The sequence below is a fragment of the Globicephala melas genome, chromosome 15, assembly GCF_963455315.2.
Source record: "Globicephala melas chromosome 15, mGloMel1.2, whole genome shotgun sequence".
NCBI lineage: Eukaryota > Metazoa > Chordata > Mammalia > Artiodactyla > Delphinidae > Globicephala > Globicephala melas.
The window spans coordinates 4468836-4491537 of NC_083328.1; the positions used below are offsets into that span (position 1 = coordinate 4468836).

Here is a 22702-nt window from a genome sequence, read left to right on the forward strand (position 1 = left end):
TCCATTATGACTCTGGTCAACTTCAGCTCTCATGTCACTGGGATGGACAATCATCTGGACCAACCCCTCCATCCCCTCAGTAGGCTGTTGCCTATTCCCCTGCCTTTGTTACCCAAGGTCCTAAGGATACAGTGCAGATATACTCAGAGGCTTTGGGTAGGAGTACATGATGTGACTGCAAGATATCAGTGCCCAGTCCTCAGTCCTGAGTGGCTAGATGTGTCAGGGTAAACTTGGCATGGAGAGAGGAAGACACGAGCCAATTTTAAACTGATGTCTGGGTCTTCCCACTCAATCCCTGTCTGCCCACATTTGCTCTCCTTGGCCAAGGCCACTTACCTAGCTCTTAACACATCCTGAGTGAAGAGCCTTTTAACCATATTCTGATGAAACTTCACTACAGCAATGCACAAGTTTGCTAGGGCTGCCTTAAAAATACCACAGACTGGGTGGCTCAAACAATAGGGATTAATTTTCACACAGATTTCAAGATCTGAGATCAAGGTGTTGGTAGGGTTGGTTTCTCCTGAAGCCTCTGTCCTTGGTGCTGTGTCCTCACATGGTCTTTCCTCTGTGCACATGAATCCCTCGTTGTCTCTTTGTGTCCAAATGTCCACTTCTCATAGGGACACCAGTCAGATTGGGTTAGGGGCCACCTTAACAGCCTTATTTTAATTTAATCACTTCTTTAAAGATTTATCTCCAAATGCAGTCGCATTTGGGGGTACAGGGGTTAGGAATTCGACATATGAACTTGAGGGGACACAATTCAGCCATAACGAACAAGATCCATTTTGTGGTGTTCGCGGTCATATTCCTGTGGATTATTTAAGGAGAAAAAAGCATCTTCTTATGGGGGAAGTCAGATCAACTACAATATACTCTTAACAGGGCGCCAGGGCTGGGCTGGATGTTTCCAAAGTTTGCTGGAAGAAAAAAATTAGGAGAAAATCTGCACAACCTTGGGTTTGGTGATGGGTTTCTAGGTACAGCACCAAAAGCATAATCTTCCCCCTGCGAATTTAATAAACTGGACTTTATTCAAATTTAAAATTTGGCTCTGTGAATAACACTGTTAAGAGAATTAAAATACAAATTACCCACTGGAGAAAATATTTGTAAATCACATAACAGGTGAAGGACTTGTATCCAAAACACACACCAAAAAACTCTTAAAACTCAACAAAAATTTTAAACAGACAAAGTATCTGAACAGACACCTCACCACAGAAGATACATAGTTGGCAGATAAGCACATGAAAAGATGTTCAACATCATTTGACATTAGGAAGAAGCAAATTAAAATATCAATGAGATACCACTATATACCTACTAGGGCTAAAACCCAAAATAACCTTTACAATACCCATTGCCTATAAGGATGTGAAACAACAGGAACTCTCATTCACTGATGGTGGAATGCAACATGATACAGTCACTTTGGAGACAGTTTGACAAAGCTAAAGTCTGTCTTACCATATGATACAGCAATCGTTTGTATTTATGTACAACTCCTAGATATTTACCCAACTGGTTTATGTCTACACAAAAGCCTGTATGTGAATGTTTATAGTAGATTTACTAATAATAGCCCCAAACTGGAGGCAACCAAGATGCCCTTCATAGGTGAATGGATGGTGACCCATGCAAACAATGAAATGATGTACAAAAGTAAAGACACAAAAACAGGGATGAATCTTAAATGCATATTACTAAATGAAAAAAGCCAGTCTAAAAAGGCTGTTTGATTCCATTTATATGACAATCTGAAAAAGGCAGAACTAAAGAGACAGTAAAGAGATCAGTGGTTGCCAGTGGACTGAGGGAGCAGGATTGATCAAGCACAGGGGGTATTTTAGGGCAGTGAAACTCCTATAGGCTATAGTAATGGTGGACACATGACATTAATAATGTGTCAAAATCCGTGGAAATTTATAGCACAAAGAGTGAACCTTAATGTATGCAAATTTAAAAAATCATTTGGGAAGTTAGGGCATCCCAAGATGAAATACAGAATGCGACCCCCCCAAATCAAACTGTATTACAAATGTATGAAATAAACTCAATGAAGGGAATGAGGGGAAAAGATGCTGACCTAACTTGGGAACTGAGTGGAGACTATATGACTAAAGGTGCAGAAGCAAGGACACCCCAGTAGGAATGAGCCCATCCAGTGCCAAATCTTAGTTTCTAATACCATTCTTCGAGAAAAGAAACCAGAGCTCCTCGGAGAAATGGCTGATTCTAGGGGTGGGATGAGCCTGGCCTGCGTTGTAGCAGCAGAAAATAAGACAGTGTAAAACACACATGATTTGAGCAACAAAATAAATAATGTAGGACTGGATTATGAAACAAAGTATAAAATAAATATCCATGAGTCTATACAGATACAAATGATTGAATAAATCAATAGAGGAGAAGAGACATGTCTCCTATGCAGAAGGATCCCAAATAATTTATGTAGAGCATGACTCCCCAACTTTAAGTGACTTCCAAAGAAGGCAGTACGCAGGGGTGGGGGAGGGAGAGCTGTACAGGGGAGAAACCTGACAAACGGAACCTCAGTCAGGTGATCAAGGTTAACAGCATGTAAATCACGTTGATAGCATGTTCCCTTGATACGACGTGATGAGAATCGCAGTTTGCTTCTCTGGTCTTCCTCCCCAAAACCCACAACCAGTCTAACTATGAGAAAATATCAGGCATACCCAAGAGAAAAACATTCTGTGGAACAGCTGACCAATCCTCTTCAAAACTGTCAAGGTTAAAAAAAAAAAGTACTAAAGAACATATTTAATGGATCTCTTATGAGCTATTTCCAAAAACAAACAAACAAAAACCTGTCAAGGTCATCAAAACAAAGGAAACTGCCACAGATTGGAGGGACCCAAAGAGACATGACAACTAAATGCGGCATCTTGCATGGGATCCTGGGACGGATAAAGCACCTTAGATGAAAACTAAGGAAATCTGAATTAGCCGATAATAGTGGATCAATTTTAGTTCATCGGTTTTGACAAATGTAACATGTAACTAATGTAAGATGTCAGCGATAGGGGACATTGAATATGGGGTATACGGGCACTGTACTATTTTTGAAATTTGTCTGTGAATCTAAAACTACTCTAAATAAAACTACTCTAAAATATAAAGTTTCTATTTTAAGTGGTTTGTGACTTTGGGGAACACAACTGAATTGTCAGAAGAACCTAATAATGCTGGATATAATAATGATCACAGTACTTACCATGTGCGATACTGGGGCCCATCCTGGAGATTCTCTTAAGGTTACTAAGGGCAGGGGCTTCCCTGGTGGCGCAGTGGTTGAGAATCCGCTTGCCAAAGCAGAGGACATGGGTTTGATCCCTGATCCGGGAAGATCCAACAATTCCCCAGAGCAACTAAGCCCGTGTGCCACAGCTACTGAAGCCCGTGTGCCTAGAGGCCGTGCTCCACAACAGGAGAAGCCACCGCATAGAGAAGCCCATGCGCCGCAACGAAAAGTAGCCCCCAGTCGCCGCAACCAGAGAAAGACAACGCGCAGCAATGAAGACCCAACAGAGCAAAAAATAAATAAATAAGATAAATTAATTTTTTAAAAAAAAGATTACTAACGGCAGCCTTGGGGAGAGAATGCACTTCCTTCTGTTTGAGGCATACAGCGTGGCTTTATTTATTTATTTATGGCTGCATTGGGTCTTCATTGCAGCGCACGGGCTTTCTCTAGTTGCCGCAGGCGGGGGCTACTCTTTGTTGCGGTGTGCGGGCTTCTCATTGCGGTGGCTTCTCATGTTGCGGAGCACAGGCTCTAGGCGCGCAGGGTTCAATACTTGTGGCACGCGGGCTCAGTAGTTGTGGCTCGTGGGCTCTAGAGCGCAGGCTCAGTAGTTGTGGTGCAGGGGATTAGCTGCTCCGCGGTATGTGGGATCCTCCCGGACCAGGGCTCGAACCCATGTCCCCGGCACTGGCAGGCGGATTCTTACCCCCTGTGCCACCAGGGAAGCCCAAGGTTTTATTCATGTATTCATTCATTTTACAAATATTTATTGAGCACCTGCTACGCAGCCGAGCACTGTTTTAGGTACTACAGGTACAGCAATGAACAAAAGTGATGGAAATCCCTGCTCTCCTGGGGCTTGCACGTTAATGGGGAGAAACAGACAATAAAAAAGTTAAATCAATAGGCCACACGGCAGGTCAATTGGTGAGAGTGCTATGGGGGAGGGAAAACAGAAAGCAGCGGACAGAAGGAGTGCTAGGGAACCATTCACAGAACAGGAGACACCGGAACAGATTCTAAGGGGGAGGGGGAGGGGCACGTGCAGACATATGAAGGAAAACAATCTAGGCAGAGGGAAGAGCTAGTGCAAAGGCCCTGAGGTGGGAACATGCCTGGCCCTTGCACAGAGGGAGAAAGCAAAGCGTAGTGTAGCAGCGGGAAAGCCAGGGATTTGCAAGGGGCCTGACTGGGTGGGGTCCTACAGGCCACTGTGAGGAATTAGTGCTGGGCTGGGTTTTGAGCAGAAGAGTGACGCGATCTAACTTCAATTCAACAGATCATTCTGGCTGTTACATTGACCATAGAGTGCCGGGGGCAAGGGAAGCCCAGTGAGGAGGCTGAGGAACCAGTCCAGGAGAGGGATGATGGCGGCTTGGACCAGGATGGCAGCAGGGGAAGTGGAGAGAAGCAGGTAGGTTCTGGTTATCATTTTAAAGTCCAAGATACAGTCCGGAGGATTCGATGATGTTTGAATTTGGGATGTAAAATAGAGAGAGGAGTCGAGGGTGCCTGCTCTTTTCAGCAGCACCCGCCAAGGGTCTCCAGAGGTTCCTTCTTCCACACCTACAGACATCCCCCACCCTGACTCCCACGAAACCCTGGAAACCTGGGTCTGGCCTCCCCCCACCCCGCACCTGCTGGCATGTCCACAGCTTGGCTGGACCTTCTGAGATTGGGGTGGGAAATGCCCAGGACACATTGTGAGCCTACTGGGACATGCTAGGCAAAAGAAGGTGGAACCCGGAGGAGCATGAAAGTATCTAGGCTTGGGGGGCAGAGATGTGCATTCATCTGCGGCCAGTTCTACAGGACCATGAGTCTCCCTGAGGGCTCAGGTGGAGGAAGGCAGAGATGGTCAAACACCATCTCAGCCACTCATGAGCTTGTGTGGCCCTGGACGAGTCACTTAACTCTCTGAAGCTCTGTTTTCTCCTCTCTGAACTGGGGCTAACAATTCTGACTTCGTTGGGAGAGTCGTGACCATCACATGAGATAACAAATACATGACAATTGCTGGCGCATGATGGGGTCTGGCTCGGTGTGTGTTACTTTCCCAGCCTACATAAGTTACAGGGTTTAGGAGCGTACCCCTCAAGTAATTCAAGTTTCTAAACGTCACCTTTATCGAGGTGTAATTTATATATAAGAAATTGCATACATTTAAAGTATACAGTTCAGTGAGTTTTGACAGGCACATCCCTGCCAAATTACCACCACAATCAAAATACAGAACATTTCCATCTTGTCCAGAAGTTTTCTCACACCCCTTTGCAGTTCATCCTTGCCTCTACCTCGGCCCCAGAAATCACTCATCTGCTTTCCAATGTTATAGGTCAGCTTGTATGTTATAGATTTTAATATAAATGGAATCATAGAGCCTTTCATTACCAGCTTCTTTCACCATGGAGCTTTTGAGGTTCATCCTTGTTGTTGATTGTATCAATAGTCATTTCTTTTTATTACTGAGTAGCATTCCATTGTAGAGATAGACCACAATCTGTGTCTCTACTCGCCAGTACATAGGTATTAAGATTGTTTCCAGTTTTTGGCTGTGTGAATAGTGCTGCTATAAACATTCATGTACAAGTCTTTTTTAAAAAATTTATTTTATTGAAGTAGAGTTGATTTACAATGTTGTGTTAATTTCTGCTGTACAGCAAAGTGATTCAGTTTACTGTATAGCAGAATATATATATAAACATATATATATATATATATACACACACACATACATACACACACTCTTTTTCATATTCTTTTCCATTATGGTTTATCACAGGATATTGAATACAGTTCCCTGTGCTATACAGTAGGACCTTGTTGTTTATTCATTCTATATGTAATAGTTTGCATCTGCTCATCCCAAACTCCCACTCCATCCCCCCCACACACACTCCCCCTTGACAACTACCAATTTGCTATGTCTGTCTGTTTCTGTCTCTTAGACAAGTTCATTTGTGTCATATTTTAGATTCATATTTTGATATACTTAGATCACATAGAAGTGATATCATAGGTATTTGTCTTTCTGTTTCTGACTTCCTTCACTTAGTATGATAATCCCTAGGTCCATCCATGTTGCTGCAAATGGCATTATTTCATTCTTTTTTATGGCCGAGTAGTATTCCATCGCATGTATGTACCACATCTTCCTTATCCATTCATCTGTCGATGGATTCATGTCCAAGTCTTTGCGTGGGCATATGCTTTCATTTCCCTTGGATAAATCCATACCCAGGAGTGGGATGGGTGGGTCATTTGAAAAATGTTTAGTATGTTTAGCTTTTTAAGAAACAGTATTCCATAATGGTTGTACCATTTTACATTCCCATCAGTGCTGTTAGGTAACTTAATTTTGTACCATATAGACTTTGTTAGTCGGGAGGACAAAAGAGCAACCCAAGTGAATCAGCCATGTGACTGCCCTGGTTTGTGTCCAATTACCATGCAGCACAACAGTTCTGCAGCCTAACAGGCCCTCAGAGTTGTGCTTGAAGACGTACTCAATTACAGCATCAGTCACTCTTCCACCAGGCTCTGGGGACACTCTTGTTCACTCACAGTTTTTTTTTTTTTTCCAATGAATATATACTGTAAGCTTCCTAGCAGAATTTATAACGTACATGAGACTAGAGCACACATATACACACTTCTCTCTCTCTCTCTCTCTCACACACACTCACACACACACACACACACACACACACAGTAACTTGGAGCACCTATGGTTAAAGCAAACTCTGGAAAGCATCCAATTCAATCATGGTGACCTATTAAGAGTACCTTCTGATCTGTCTGATCCCCATTCCCCACATCCTGAGAAAAGGATTTAAAAATAAACTTTTAATTTTAGAACAGTTTTAGGTTTGCAGAAAGTTGGGAAGACAGTACAGAGTTCCATCTTACCCCGTACCCAATGTCCCCTATTGCTGTCATCTTACATTACTATGGTCGATTTGTCACCCCTAATGAACTGATACTGACCCATTATTATTAGCTAATTCAGATTTCCTTAACTTTTCACCTAACGTGCTTTCTCCGTCCCAGGATCCCATGTTGCATCTAGTCATCAGGTCTCCTTAGCCTCCTCCAGTCTGTGACAGTTTCTCATACTTTTCTCGTTTTTGATGACCTTGACCATTTTGAAGAGCTACGTATTTTCAGAATGTCTCCCAATTTGGGTTTGCCTGAAGTTTTTCTCGTAGTCAGACTGATTACGGGTTTTGCAGAGAAGTCCACAGAGGCAAAGTGCCATTCCCATCACAGCAGATAAAGGGTCCGTGCTACCAACCTGATTTTTCCCTGCTGGTGGTGACCTTGATCACCTGAATGAGGTCATGTTCGTCGGGTTTCTCCACTGCAAAATACTCTCTCCCCACCCTCGCATCTGTCCTCTTTGGAAAGAAGTCACTACGCTAAGCCCACATTTAGGGGTGGGGAGTTCCGTTCCACCTCCATAAGGAGAAATAGCCGTCTAAATTATCTGGAATTCTTCTGCACAGGAGATATGTCTCTTTTCCTCATTTATTTAATCAATTGTTTACATCAGTGTAAACTTGCAGATATTTATACTTTGGGTTGTAACCCAACACTATGTTATTTACTTTTTTGCTCAAATCGTTCCAGTTTTGGCCACAGGGAACCGTTTCCTTCAGCTCCTGTGTCCCTTTGACAAACCCCATCGTGTGTGTGTGTGTGTGTGTGTGTGTGTGTGTGTGTGTTTAGCACTTCCTTACTCTCCAGCACTAGAAGATGCTCCAGGCTCACCTTGTATATTTCCTGCCCCAGCCCTCGAATCGGTCATTTCTCCAGGGAGCCCGGGCTCCTTTTACTGGGCAACGATATTAGAAATCAAGATCTGGCACTGGATGTGCTCATTGCTGCTGGGATGTCCTTGCTTCTAAGCCTTCTCAGCTGACAGAGCAAGCAAACTGACGTGCAGGTACTAACCTATGCATATGCGCGTATCTGTAAAGATTTCTCTGTATATCTATCTGCTGCAATAGTAGGCTAAGCATGAGTTCATACTGCTGTTCCTGACTAATCCAGTGCCTCGCGGGTCATTCCAGCTTTTCCCCTTTGCTCATCTGTAATCTCCCACTCCAACAGGGAGAATCCTGGCTCCCACGATCCACTGACTTAACTGTTCAGTGCCAGTGTGCACGTACAGTGTGATTTCAGAATTGTCAACCTGCACCCCTGTAGGGAACAACTTTCCCGACTAGAGCACAGTGTTATGCACAGTTCCTTTTGCCTTTCGTTTTACAGACCCTGCTCGTTTCCAAAATTACTTAGGTCAGCATCTTTTCTCCCATCCAAACATCTTTTTCTGGACTGGGTCTCCCCTTCTCCTGCCAATAAACCTGGCCTGTGGGGCTCCGGAGGTGGTGTCCTCTGTGGGGACTGGATCTCCATGCCCCAGTGAGTCTCATCAGTCCCCTGTGCCGTCACCCCCACCCCCAAACAGCCCAGTTGAATCCTCTTGACCCACCTGCCAAGCTCTGTGACCTCAGGGGTGGACCTGGCCCCAGGCCCAGCTCCAGTCAGTCTTCACTCCTGCCTGAGGACCACTGCGCATCCCCCAGGACCCTACAGCAGGGGCCGGCCACTCTGGGCCCTGGCCAAGCTGTCCAACCATCCTGCTGGTCCACCTGGTAACCGGGGCCTTCTCGGGTTACTGAGAGGATCACTTTGCCTTAGAAACTCCAGCTGTCACCTCGGACGCATCAGTAACCGATGCTAAGGCCCTGAGCAGCGGAGGGCCGGCAACAAGCAAGTGTCCCCAGGTGTCCCGCGAGCGCTGTGCTCTGTCACTGCAGCCACTGCCGTCACCAGGGAGGAAGGTGAGCAAACCTGGAGGGAGGTGAGGGACCCAATATTCTGGGATGGGCAGCCCTGGGATGCCTGCCTCTCGTAAGCCCTGTTGGGAGCCTGGAGTCCTGTTTCCAGGGGAAGATGAGAGAGGAGAGTGACCAAGACGGGGAGCTCTGCATGGGTGAGAGAGGGCTTTGGTCAACCTGCAGCTCTGCGGACGCACTGGAGGGCTGGACACAGCTCAAATGCCCAGCAGGGTTCGCTTGCTGGCAGCCTCTTTGGTTGTGCAGGCTCCCCAGGTTGGGTGTAGATGTGTTAGGAGTTGCCTGCTCTGGCCTCTAATAGGCAGCCCTGCCAGAGGTCGCTGGTCAGAATAGGTGCGCACAGTCTCCAGCCAGCCCCTCTTTGATCGTGGAGGAGCTGACTGCTTCTCTCGTGGTACAAGAACTGAGCTCAGGCCCCTCCAAGACACGGGGATGCCCCCACCCCGCCTGGGCCCGGTGGACCCAGTAGTCCAGTGAGACCACCGTGTGACAGTGTAAGTGTCCCTGAGGCCCCATGGTAGCACCACTGCCTGGCGGAAGAGGACCAGGTCCCCTGGGGTGGGCTCGGGAGTGAGCCTGCCGGCCTCGGGGAATGGCAGCTTCCACCCCACCAAGTGTGAGGAGTTCTCACACCATGCACTCTGGTGGCAGGTGACACAGGTTCTCAGTGAATGTCACTCAGGGACATTTCCTCCCAGAGTCCCTGATGCTCTTGGAAGCCTGGACCTCCTCCCTGCCCCCCAACGGTTCTAAGAAGTGTTCCCCAGGTGTCCTGGGAGAGGCCAGCTCCTGGGAGAGGGAGCCAGTGGGAGGATGACACCCATAGTGTGGGTGGAGGGCTCTCCAAACACCTTCGGAGGGCCGAGGGGTACCGAGACCAGGGCCTTCAAAATCCAGCCCTCAGAGGTTCTTCTAAGCCAGCATCAAGAAGATCTCAGAACTATGGACTCTCACCCAGAACACTAAGCCTCACCTATGACGTGTCACCCTCACCTCCCCATGATGTGTTTGCGTCTCCAGCCCACACAATCATCTGCTTTTGGAGGACAGAGTCACCTCCCCTACCCCAAGCCTGTCGTAAGGCCAGGAGCCCAGAGCCCCCAAATCAGCCATATCACGCTTCCTCAAGGAGGGCAATTCAAAGGGCAAATAACCCCCAAAGTCAGTAGGAATTTGTGAGCTCATACCACTGGGAAGTCCCGTTGTCCCATGGAAGTTGGTGGGTGAATCGGGCACAACTGGATCCAAGGGTTCAGACAATATCCTAAGAACTCATCCTCCACACGGAGGCAGAGAGGAAGAAGTAGAGACTCGGACTAGCACAGGCTTTGAGTCTTTGAGCGGCACGCAACCCAGTGTGCAGTCTCTCTCCCTCTCCAGCTGCTCGGACACCACTGCCATGCCAGCCACCAACCAGGGCTGGCCTGAGGACTTCGGCTTCCGGCTGGGCGGCTCGGGTCCCTGCTTCGTCCTGGAGGTGGCCGAAGGGAGCAGCGCACACACCGGGGGTCTGCGGCCTGGGGACCAGATCCTGGAGGTGGAGGGGCTGGCCGTGGGCGGCCTGAGCCGCGAGCGCCTCGTGCGCCTGGCCCGGCGCTGCCCGCGCGTGCCGCCCAGCCTGGGCGTGCTCCCCGGCCCCGACGGCGGCCCCAGCGCGGGATCCGGCTGTGCACCCCTGACCACAGCCTCGCGGGCCCCTCGCTCCGGCCGCGGCCTCTCTGTGGGCCGCGAGCTGCTACGCCTGGCCGGCCGCAAACGCCCTGACGCCGTGCACCGAGAGCGCAGGCGCAAAGCCCAGGAGTTCAGCCGCAAGGTAGGACGCCCAGGGCAGGACGGGGCGGGGCCCTAGGAGGCGGGGTGGTCTGGGGGTGGGGCTCTAGGGGCTATTGTTCTGGGGGGCGGGCACTGTGGGCGGGGCACGTCAGGGGCTTGATTTGTGGGAGTGGCTTTTCTTTATTTATTGAGGTAATACGGATGCACAGCTCAGTAAATCTTACCTAGGCATACACCCTTATAACTACCACCCTGATCAACCTGTAGATTCATAGCATAAAGACAGTAATAGAATGCAGAACACAGAATGATTCCTTCACCCTCTCCTTCATGAGAAGGTTCTCGTGTGATCCTTTCCCTGTCTATCTGCCCCAACCAGAGGTAGCTACTATTCTGTCTTCCATCGTTCTAGATGACTTTTGCCTGTTTGTGAACGTCATATAAATGGAATTATATAACATGTACTCTTTGGTGCTGGGCTTCTTATGGTCATGTTATATCTGTGACTTTCATCCCTGTTGTGCGTGGTAATGGATCATTCTTTCTGTTGCCCGTATTAGTAACACACTGCCTTAGTCGACTGCGGCTGCTCTAATGAACTGTCAAGAGTGTGAGTGGCTTATAAGCAACAGGAGTTTATTTCTCACAGTTCTGGAGGCTGGGAAGTGCAAGATCACAGTGCCAGCAGATCAGTGTCTGGTGACGACCCACCTCCTGGGTCACAGACAGTGGCCTTCTTGCTGTGTCCTCACAGAGTGGAAGGGGCTAGGGATCTCTGCTGGGTCTCTTTCCTAAGAACATTAATCCCTTAATGAGGGCTCTACCCTCATTACCTAAACATCTCCCAAAGGCCCCATCTTTGGGGGTTAAAATTTCAATATATAAATTGGGGAGGGGGACACAAACACTCAGACCATAGTTCATAGTGTTATTTTCAAAAGAGCCACACCTGGGCTTCCCTGGTGGCACAGTGGTTAAGAATCCGCCTGCCAATGCAGGAGACACGGGTTCCAACCCTGGTCCGGGAAGATCCCACATGCCGCGGAGCAACTAAGCCCGTGAGACACAACTACTGAGCCCCTGTGCCACAACTACTGAAGCCCGTGTGCCTAGAGCCCGTGCTCTGCAAGAAGAGAAGCCACCACATGAGAAGCCTGCGCACCGCAACGAAGAGTAGCCCCCACTCACCGCAACTAGAGAAAAGCCCGTACGCAGCAACGAAGACCCAACGCAGCCAAACATAAATAAATAAATAAAAGAACCACACCTATTTCAAGCCCCCACAAAACCGGGATCTGGCCCTGCACAGCAGTCTGGATGGCAGGTTGGCCACAGGAGGCCCAGGTTTGGGTCCCCCAAACCTCCAAAGGCATCGCCTGTCAGACTTTGGCACACACAGGCTCTGAGTGTTCTCAGGTGGAAAGTTAGGACTTCCCTGAGGACTGAGAGTTAGGAGCCTGAAATGGCCAAGGCCTCCAGCCGAAAGAGGAGCCCAAGGCCTGAGTCACCTTCAGGAAGTGAGGGGTAGCCACCAGGAGAGGTGGGGACCCGGGGCTGGGAAGGAAAGACTGAGGATGGTGTTGGCCTCAGGCCAGAATCCCAAGAAACCTGGGATGTGACACATATATGAGGAAGAGGCTGCCCAGTACGATCATGTCTACCGGGAAGGTCTCAGGGCAGCAACTACCTCAGGCCATCCGCCCTCATATACCTATGCTCCAGGGCCTTCAGATGTGGTCCAAAGGCCCTCATTTGACTGAAACTCCAACTGAACAACAAGTGAGCCGGGAAGGAGTCTGGAGCCTAGACACTCCCCTCACCCTGCCTAGGGTTCAGGCCCCATGTGGATGCCAAGCCCAATGTCCTGGAAACTTAGTACCTGCTTGGTACTTGGGACACTTGAGTTCAGATACCATTCCTTGTCCTCCATGGAAGTGGATTTGCTCAGTCCTGCCCTTGGCAGGGTTTGGCCATGGGGTTTGGGGGCGAAGGGGCCAGGAAGCCATGCTGGAGTTTGGCCATTGCCCAAGTGGCTCCCAGCTCACTGCCCAGGTATCAGATCCCCACCCACCTGGCCTCTTCCGGCACCTAAGCTTGGCCCAGTCCTCCTTCTACACTGACCCCCCTCAGGAGCCTCACCTCTACCATGTGCCCCAGCATAACCCCTTGTCTGGGCAGGACCTCAGCTGAGCCTTTCAGCCCCATTCCCCCAAGCAGGCCAGCCTCTAGCCAGGTCCAGGCAGTCACTCACACATACACACAGGACTCAGCTCTGGCCTTCCTAGGTCACCAGAGTCCAGCTCCTCAAAAGATGTGACTTTTTCCTGTCTCCATAATAAGCTCGCCCGTAACAACAAACATCAAAGCTATGGATGCCTTTGCACCCACCACAGCTTATTTTTACCCCCACTTTTAGTCCTCTAAGTGTCCAGAGGGCTGACCTCTACATGAGGTCCCAGCATTCCAGACTCCTCCATCTCAACATGAAGCTCAAAGATTCCCATAGAAGAGGAAGAGAGCATAGAAGATTGTGCCTCACAAAATTAAAATTCTAAGCAATACTAACAAGGAATGTGATAGGGTGATAAGCGGAGGCGAGCTGTGTTCCATAGTAAAGTGTCGTAAATTTCTTTTCTTATCTAGGAAGGGGCCAGAGATTAATGTCAGACTTCGGGTCATTTTGTTGTTGTTGTTGTTTAGTTAAATACATGTGTTAATAATTTAATGGTAACTACTAAAAAAATTAAGAAAATATTCATTAAAAAAGAAAAGAAGATTGGGCCTCAACTCTTAAGGGAGGAATCCACCCACTGCACCTCCCGTCAATGCTCATTGGCTAGAACCAGTCACACTGCTGCTTCCAAAGGATGCTGGGAAGTGTAGTCCTCTGTGTGTCCAGGAAGGAGGGGAGACCTAGAGATATTGGTGAGCGCTAGCACCTGAATCCATTCCAGCTGTTGTAAAAAACTACCACAGATTGGGTGACTCATAAACAGGAATCTATCTCTCACAGCTCTGGAGTCTGGAAGTTTGAGAACAGGGTGCCAGCATGGCTGAGCGAGGGCCCTCTTTGGATTGCAGATTTCTGGTTTTGTCCTCACATGGTGAAAGGGGCGAGGGAGCTCTTTGGGGCTCTTTTATAAGGGCACTAATTCCATTCATGAGACCTCCACCCTCATGACCTCATCACATCCCAAAGGCCCCACCTCCTAATACCATCGCCTGGGGCATTAGGTTTTCAACGTACAAATTTTGGGGGGACACAAACATTCAGACCATCGCAACTAGTAAAGTCTGCTGTAATGCCAGATGACCTGCTGTAGAACCAAAGGTCTGTCCCAGACTCCATGCAATCCCTGGAGAGTCGGAAGGGGGCCCATCAGAGGCCCCAGAAGGGCAGGGTGGACATGCAGACTTGGCCAGGAAGCAGGGCCAGGGGTCATGACCGAGGGAGGAATCTGACCAGCTGCCCAGGTCAGCTGTGGTGCATTTTCTGGCAAGAGGGAATGGAGAGTGGTAGATTCTGGTTAGAGCTCCCCAAGCAGCTCCACAAATCCCCAAAAAAGACTGCCTCAGGAAGATCAACAGTGTCTGTGGAGCGCCTCCCCCCACCATCCGCCATTGGTTTTGAACAATCAGCTCCCAGATTCTCGCCAGCACTCTTCCTGCCCCAGATTGTCCTCCTTGAAGAGTCTGATATTTAATAGAAAATCCATTAGTGTCCCGTGATGGCGCATCATGCTTAGATGTAGGTTGAGAGCATCTCGGTAATAGCTGACACCAAAACCGCACTGTGGCAGGGGCCCCAGGAGGGAGGAACTATTTTTTCCTCTTTCTTACATAAAACATCTTTCCCCCTAGCCATGTTCTCCTTTGAATCGAGGCTGCAGCTGACTTTGATTTCAAAGCCACTAACCTTCCTCGGTCTGGCGGGTTCTCGAGGAGGGATGCCTGGTACTGCAGCCTGCCCCACGCACCGAGAGGGAAAGAAAGGTCGGCGGGGAAGCTGCGGGAAATGCACCTCGAGAATGGCTGGCCACTTGCCAGCTCTTTGGTTCAGTTCTGTAAATGCTCACTGAATGAATGCACCAAGCCCTGTGCTCGGGTCTGGATAGGAGTAAGATGTCAGGTCTATGTCTCGGGCCATCACACCTGGTGAGGGAGACCCGGTGTGCAGGTGCCGGGACTCAGGCATGCACAGAATGTGGCCTCTGGCTGGATGCCCTGGAAGCCACCTGCTAATACCTGCTCATCCTCTATGGTGTCACCACCTCTGGAAAGCCTTCCTTAATCCCCTTGTGCTACCACGTAGAAAGCAACTGGATGTACAGTTCTGAAGTTCAGGAGCAAGCTCTGGGCTGAAGATCAAGATCTAGGCATCACCATTTGGGGTCCTTGTCCAGAGCGGTGTCAGGGAGCACTTGTGGCAAGTCAAGGGGTGGACTGTGGCGGGTAAGGACAGTCATATGGAAAGAGCAAGTATAGACAGTTCTGAGCAGGAAAAAGAAGAGGATGGTGGGGTTGTGGGATCAGGGAGGACTTGATTTACTGGGAAAGATGTGAACATTTGTATGAGCTGAAGGGAAGGAGGCTGTGGAGACACTGAAATCCATGCATTTTGCCGCGGTTGATTACAGCCGTCTGATGAGCAAGGGCTGGGGAAACAGCTGTGAACAGGACTGGAGGGGAGCCTGCTCTCATAGCTGCTGACATGCCTGTGGGGAAAGAAACAATGAGCAAGTGGCCAAATCAACAAACAGTTATTTCAGATGATGATCAATTAAGGGAGGAAATAAGCAGGGAGATGAGAGAGTGATGGGGGCCCCTTGAACGGAGTGGTCAGGAAAGGCTCCCTGAGGAGGGGACTTTCAAGCTGATAGCTGAGTGACAAGTAGGTGGCAGGAAGAGAGGGTGGGGACTCTGGTGTGTGTGTGTGTGTGTGTGTGTGTGTGTGTGCGCAGTGGAATGTCTGTGGCCTTGTGGGTTGGCCTTGCCCAGGAGAGTGGAGGGTGGAGGGGAGGGATGCTGGGTCTGTTGAGAAGTTTGGAGGGTGGATGGAAGGGAGTACTGAACAGCCCACTTCTGGCTGAAATTGCACCTGCACAGTCCTGAGAGAGATGCATGGCAAACTCCCAGGCTCACCAAGTGGCCCAGCCTCCCACCCCTGCTTCAGGGTTAGCTCAGGATGTCAGTACCCAGAGGCACCCCCAGACCCTGGACTAACAAGGCAGGGATCTCCTGAAGTATGGACAGACAATGGTTAACTGCTGCATTTTTAAAAGTATAAGTGGGAATTCCCTGACAGTCCAGTGGTTAGGACGCTGTGCTTCCACTGCAGGGGGCACAGGTTCGATCCCTAGTCGGGGAACTAAGATCCCACATGCGGTGAGGCAAAAAAAAAAAAAAAAAAAAAAAGTATTGGCGCCAGGCACAAAAGCCCACATAGTATATGATTCCAGTCATAAGAAATATTCAGTATGAGCATCCGTAGAACAGAAAAATAGATTAGTGGCTGCCCGGGGCTGGGGAAGTAGGGAATGGGGAGTGACCGCTTAATGGGTACAGCGTTTCCATTTGGGGTGATGAGAATGTCCTGGAACTAGAAGGTGGTGATGGTTACACCACATTGTGAATGTACTTAATGCCACTGAATTGTACATATGAAAATGGTTACAGTGGTAAATTTTATGTTATGTGCATTTTTACCACAGTAAAAAATAAAGGGAAAAAAAGAAGCAATGACAACATGTATGCCTTTTCCTGACTGTATAAGTCATATAAGCTCACTGTTTAAAAAATGGAAACCATTGACATAAAAATAATCAAAATCAGGGCTTCCCTGGTGGCGCAGTGGTTGAGAGTCCGCCTGCCGATGCAGGGGACACGGGTTCGTGCCCCGGTCTGGGAAAATCCCTACATGCCGTGGAGTGGCTGGGCCCGTGAGCCATGGCTGCTGAGCCTATGCGTCCGGAGCCTGTGCTCCACAACAGGAGAGGCCACAACAGTGAGAGGCCTGCGTACCGCAAAAAACAAACAAACAAACAAAAAATCAAAATCACTATAAACCTTAGTGCATATTCCCTGTGCAGACATATGTGTAATTATCTATGATAAAAATGTAACACCGTGTGTTCCATTTGATAACCTGTTTTTTTCACTTACCTGTTTATCACAAACATTTTCTATGTATTTTATAACAGCTTTATTGAGATGTATTCATATACCATACAATTTATTCATTTAAAGTGTACACTTCAATGGTTTTTAGTATATTCACAGAGCTGTGCAACCACCACCACAATTTTAGAACTTTTTAATCACCCCAGAAAGAAGCCCTGCACCCATTAGCCATCACTCCCCATTTCATGGTTTTTAAATAAAGACCTACAGCATCATTCTCTCTGGCCAAATGGTACCACATTGCATCAAACCTTAAACACTGTCGATCGCAAGATGCACTTGTTTTATTTACCACCAAGAAAGAAAAATCCCTGCCAACTGACCCATGACACATGCTTCCTTATCTTCTTGTCACTTAATTTGTAGTTAGTGGAAGAGGGCTTTTAGACTTATTTGGACATATTTAGTACTCGCAATGTATACAACTCAATGGAAGTAACAATATGAAACCTATGACCAAATTCATACATGCACAGGAATGACAACTAGCCGTAGGACACAACCTGATTTCAGAGATGTTAAAATTTTTTTTTAAAAAGTGCTCACCCTAGAATCAACGATATCCAATATTGCAGAGCATGGAGTGAACTTGGCTGTGAAACAACAGAAGTTGACTCCGCTAACTGAGGCAGAAAAGGAATTTGTGGGAGGAAGAGTTCATAGAATCAGTGCTGGAGACCTAGGCTTAGGACCAAGAAGGGATGGGCCACCTGGAGCACAGCTGTCCTAAACACCCTTCAGGATGAGTCTGCTCAGGGCGCGCTACAGGGCTCTGCCACTGCCCTGAACAAGCTCCGTGTCCCCACATCTCTGCATCATTCCTTCAAGAGCAAAAGCCCTGGGCCAGAGCCTCCGATTGCCCGAGGCTGCAACATCAGGCCCAGGACCTCGCCTCTCACCTGGTTGGGGATTTCCTCCCATCTTGGCTGCATAGCCAAGGAAATATCCCCCAAACGGATGTGCTACAATTATTTAGCCTGTAATGTCAGATATTTATACTGCTTCCAATGTCTCAGTATCATAAACAATGCAGAGGTGAACCTCTTCACTCGTATATCGTCGTGCACTTGTCAGGACACGTCAAGGATACATTCGTCGACGCACGATCATTGGGTAAAATGACAAGCGCGTTTTTAGGCTTTGGACACTCTTACTGCCCGTGTCCAGTAGGCTCCTCTGAGTAGATGTGCTCTGTCTGGCCTCAGCTGGTTTGCACACTAAGGTGAAGAAAACAAAAGTCCAGAGGGAGCATTGAGGAAACCAGAATTGGGGGTGACGCGTGCACTCCAGGGCATTTTTGAGGAGCCGGAATGTTCTCTGTGGGATCTCTCGGCGGAAGAGTATGGTGGAAGGGAATACAGTGTTATGATGATAGTAACTAGCAATTACAGAGCGCTTGGCACGTGTTTTAAGCTCTTACATGGAGTCCTTTAATCCTTACGATATTCAGTAGGTCTGTCTCTGGGTTTGAATCCTGACTCCATGGCCTTGAGTAAGTCACCCCACCCCTAGCAGCCTCAGTTTCCTTAGATACAGAACAAAGATACTGGCCCCGCCCACCTCGTTGGGCTACTGTGAGCTCTGAAATGGCATGGTCTGGGTAAGGAGCTCTCACGGGGGCCCAGAGGGGGCTGCCATGTCAGCTGTCCTGGGGGAGAAAGGGAGGGAGGTGACTGATTCCCTGGTGTTCTGCCCTGGGACCCCGGTGGCCACTCATCAGACCCTTCCCCGCAGGTGGATGAAATCTTGGGGGACCAGCCGATGACCAAGGAGCGGATGTCCGCTGCTCTGAAGCAGTTCGCGGCTGAGCAGCGGGTGGATGAGCTGGTGTGGGCGCTCACCCTGGTGCTGCCCCTCGAGGCCCGCGGGCCCCTCCTGGAGAACCTCAGGTACCTCAACTGGGGGGCAGGATGGGCAAGCAGGGGTGCCCACTCTCCCACCACCACCCCGGGCTCCGCTGCTGCTGGTGCTGCGTGGCCCGCCCCTGAGCTGGACCCCAACACCCCCTCAGCTCCAGGATATGGGTGGGCCAGTGACCCCGAAGGCTGCTGGGAAGGGCAGCTGTTGGCTTTGCTGGCCGCCAGGGCATCACTTTGAGTGAGAAGGAAAGGGCTACTAGCTGCTGGGCTGGGACGGGCTGCAGAGAAGACCCACCCCCTGAGCTCAAGTCACAGTCTGCCCTGCTCTGTCCCCAAACCCAGATCGCAGAAATCTCCAGTGCGACACCGAGACACTCCTAGTTCTTCACTGAGCGGGAGTAATGGCGCAGTGTCAAGGCAAGGAAGCCTGGAGCTGTGCTGTGTCCATCCCGGGCACCGCCCCCCTCCCCAGCCTATAAACAGTGTGTTCTCTCTGCCCTTTGATGATGACAGCTGCATGCCAAGAACCTCGCCAGGTCCCTAGACGAACACTCTCTCGCTGAATCCCACCAGCACTGTTATTGTCCCCATTCCACAGAGGTAGACTGAGGCTCAGAGAGGTTAAGGGACTGGCCCAAAGTCACACAGCAAATGAATAGCAGTCACCAGAACATGAACCAGTCAGCTGTGCACTTTCTGCTCAGCTTTGGACCTTCTAAATTCCTCCTTCAGGAAAAAAAAAAAAAAATCTCCTGGTAGGTCCACACCTGGAGTGGCCTGGGAATCTCCCGAAACCGGCCCCCCACCTCCACCCCCATCCTGCCCTGCACCGCACAGCTTTGATCAGGCCCCCGTGGGCCTGAATGATGTGTTCCCTGCACGGGTCCTGCGGGGCTGGCTCTCCACCCCCTGCCTCCAGGGCCTGTGACGCTCCCCCACCCCCGCCCCTCCCCCTTCCTGGGCTCAGCCCGCCCCCTCCCCTCGCTGCCATTCACCCCGCAGCCTGCCCCTCCCTCTGGGCCTGGCCAATGTCAGGGACCGGGCTGGCCACCCCCACTCCCCAAGCCCGGGCGCAGCGTCTCCGCTCTGCAGCAGAGCACAGAAGGCCACCAAAAGAGGCCACCATGAGCTGCCTGGGGTGAGTTAGGGGCCTGCCCCTTGCTGGGAAAATCCGGAGAGAAAAAAAGTTATTTCTAGAGCCAAATTTGCAGAGCAGATGATGCGCTGGCGCTGAGGGCTCCCTGGGGAGGTGATGGATGGGCAGCCCCCCACCCCGCCCCTCCGCACCAGTGCTGGGCCAGGGGCCGGGTGGCCAGGCTGTGCCTGGGAAGTTGGCATGCGTGTCTTAAGGCTGTTAGCCGCCAGACTCAGCTGGAGGCCCCCTCGGTCCCTCATCTCCCTCCGGCGCTGCCCAGGCTTCCGTCCCTGCCGCCTCTGCCGGGTCATCCGGTCTGCCTCCCGGGACAGCCCCTACGCCCGCCTTTCCTGTCCGCGGCTCGTCCCCCGAGCGGCCGGCAGAGGGTCAGGAAGAGTCGGGGTGGAGAGGCACCCCCTTGGGCATGCCCGATTTAGAGCCTGGGAACCGGGAACCCTGGACACCTGGGATGCCCAGTCCCCGCAGCGTCCCCGTCCCCGGGGCACTGCTGGGGAGGATGAAACAGCAGCCTCTTGTCCGAGCGTCAAGGGCGACAGGAAAATTGGGGAGGCTGCTGGAGGGGGGGGCGGTGCCCAGCTGGGCTCTGCAGGGAGAGGGGTGCCCTGGCAGCCTGGCTTCAGCCACCCATCCCCCTACCTCCCCACCCCCCCTCCACCACCCCTCTGGTGTACTGGTGTACTCTGGTGCCCATGTACTGGGTTCCAGGGATGAAGTGATGATCCCCACGCAGCTCCTTCCCGAGAGAGCTCAGAGGAGGCAGGGAGGAATCAGACAGTTTTCTGTGATTCTGAGAGCTGAGCATCAGCTGAGGGGCAGCTGAGAATGGACTCAGCACAGGGCAGTCAGGGCAGGCTGCCTGGAGCAGGCAGCAAGTTCCGGAGCTGGAGCTTAGACAGTGGCCGGGGGGGTGTGGCCTGTGCCCTGTGGAGGTGGGAAGACAGTTCATCAGGGCCAGGCGTCTAGCCACAGAGGTGGAGCCCGGAGAGCCAAGGCGAGGGTGGTACCACACACAACCCAACCCTGGGTACCCAGCTGTGCCCAGCTGTGACCCACCCTGCCTTGGTAGAGGGCCATGAAGGGCTCTGGGTGCCCAACTGTGCCCAGCTGTGACCCACCCTACCTTGGTAGAGGGCCATGAAGGGCTCTGGCCTTGGGACCCCCCAACTGAGGAGAGACAAGGCTTGAACGAGAGGTGCAGCAGCAAAGGGTAGGTAAAGATGCACGTGTGCGCGTGTGTTGTGCTCATGTGTGTGCACACTCGACAGAGGCCGGAACCCACCCAAATCACCGTGTGGCCTCTGAGGGGTGGTGCCAGTGGCCCAACTGGAAGACTTGGGGAGAAAGGAGAAGGAGCAGTGAGACCATGAAGGTGGGCCATCCAGTGCAGTAGCCACTAGCCACATGTCACTCTTTAACATTGAATTTAATGGATATCAAATACGACTTAATATTCAGCGTGGCCTCATCATCTTAGCATGGCTGTGAGGGTGAGATTTGGGTCAGTGGCGATGTTGTAAGTAAAGGGTCTTATCTTTCTTTACGACAGCAGTTACTCCTGTGGCTCAGAGCCTAATTTGGGTCTATCCCCAAAGGGATTCCAGTCTGATGAAGTGATAAAATGACTTTCTAATTAGGACAGGCCAGGTAGTTTGGAAAGCGTGACGTGGATAGGAGGGAAGAGGAAAGCAAAGTCAGCTTTGTGCTCTGCTAGTGTTTCAGGAAAAAATGCAAAGAAGGAAAGGGTCAGGGGTAGGGGTCGGGAGAGGAAACAGCTGAGGTAGTGGAAGAAGCTGTGTTTTGAATCCCAGCAGACCTAGCGAACCCCCAGTCCACTCACTGGCTGTGTGACCTTGAGCAGTTTCACTAACCTCTACACTTCATTCATAAAGATGGGGTTGGTCATTTCTACGTGTTCCCCGTGGGGTTCTTGGTAGGAAAGCATGTAAGTGGACTCTGCCAGTGGCAAAGCAGAGAAAAGATTAGTTGAGAATCTGGGGGATAGGGTGTGAGCACCTCCTTCACCCTCCTCTGCTTTAATGACAAGTGTCAGCGACACCATCATACAAAGCTCCTTGGAAAATTCTATGACACTGTAGGGGAAGCGCCAGGCATCCAGTATGTGCTCCGTTAAATTGGTTCCCCTAGGGAAGGTCTCTTTCTCCCTAGAGAGGTTCCTTGACCATGGCACTATCGACGTTTGGGGCCCCATGTTTCTCTGTTGCTGGGGGCTGTCCTGCATGTTGTAGGACGCTTAGCCGCATCCCTGGCCTCTGCTCACTAGATGCCAGTAGCACGCCCTCCTGCCACTTGTCATTTTGTGACAACCAAAACTGTCTCCAGACAATGCCAAATGTCCTCTGTGGGGGGGAAACACTGCCCTGGTGTGACCTGCCTTTGGTAGTACCCTCTTGCCGGGGCAGACATTTCAGCAGGACCAGCCTGGCCCACCCTATGCTGCCATGGGTCATCTGGCCAGATGCACCAGCTGCTGGCCCCTTCGGTGCCTTCACTGTGCTGGGGTGGCGGGGGCGGGGGGGAACCTGGCCCCAAGGCAGCGAGTGCACTGCTGGCTGTGTCTGGATTCGAGCAGCAGCAT

At 50.4% G+C, this 22702-nt stretch overlaps 1 protein-coding gene across 2 annotated transcripts in view; it reads left to right on the forward strand.

Moving 5' to 3' along the window:
* Positions 1–19998: 19998 nt before the first annotated feature.
* GRID2IP (Grid2 interacting protein) overlaps positions 19999–22702 on the forward strand; it is a 28064-nt gene continuing 25360 nt past the window's right edge. For both annotated transcript variants that reach the window (XM_060285255.1, XM_060285258.1), the window contains exon 1: positions 19999–20088. In XM_060285255.1, coding sequence (XP_060141238.1) covers positions 20075–20088 — 14 coding nt within the window. In that variant the 5' untranslated portion in view covers positions 19999–20074. The remainder of the gene's footprint in view (positions 20089–22702) is intronic.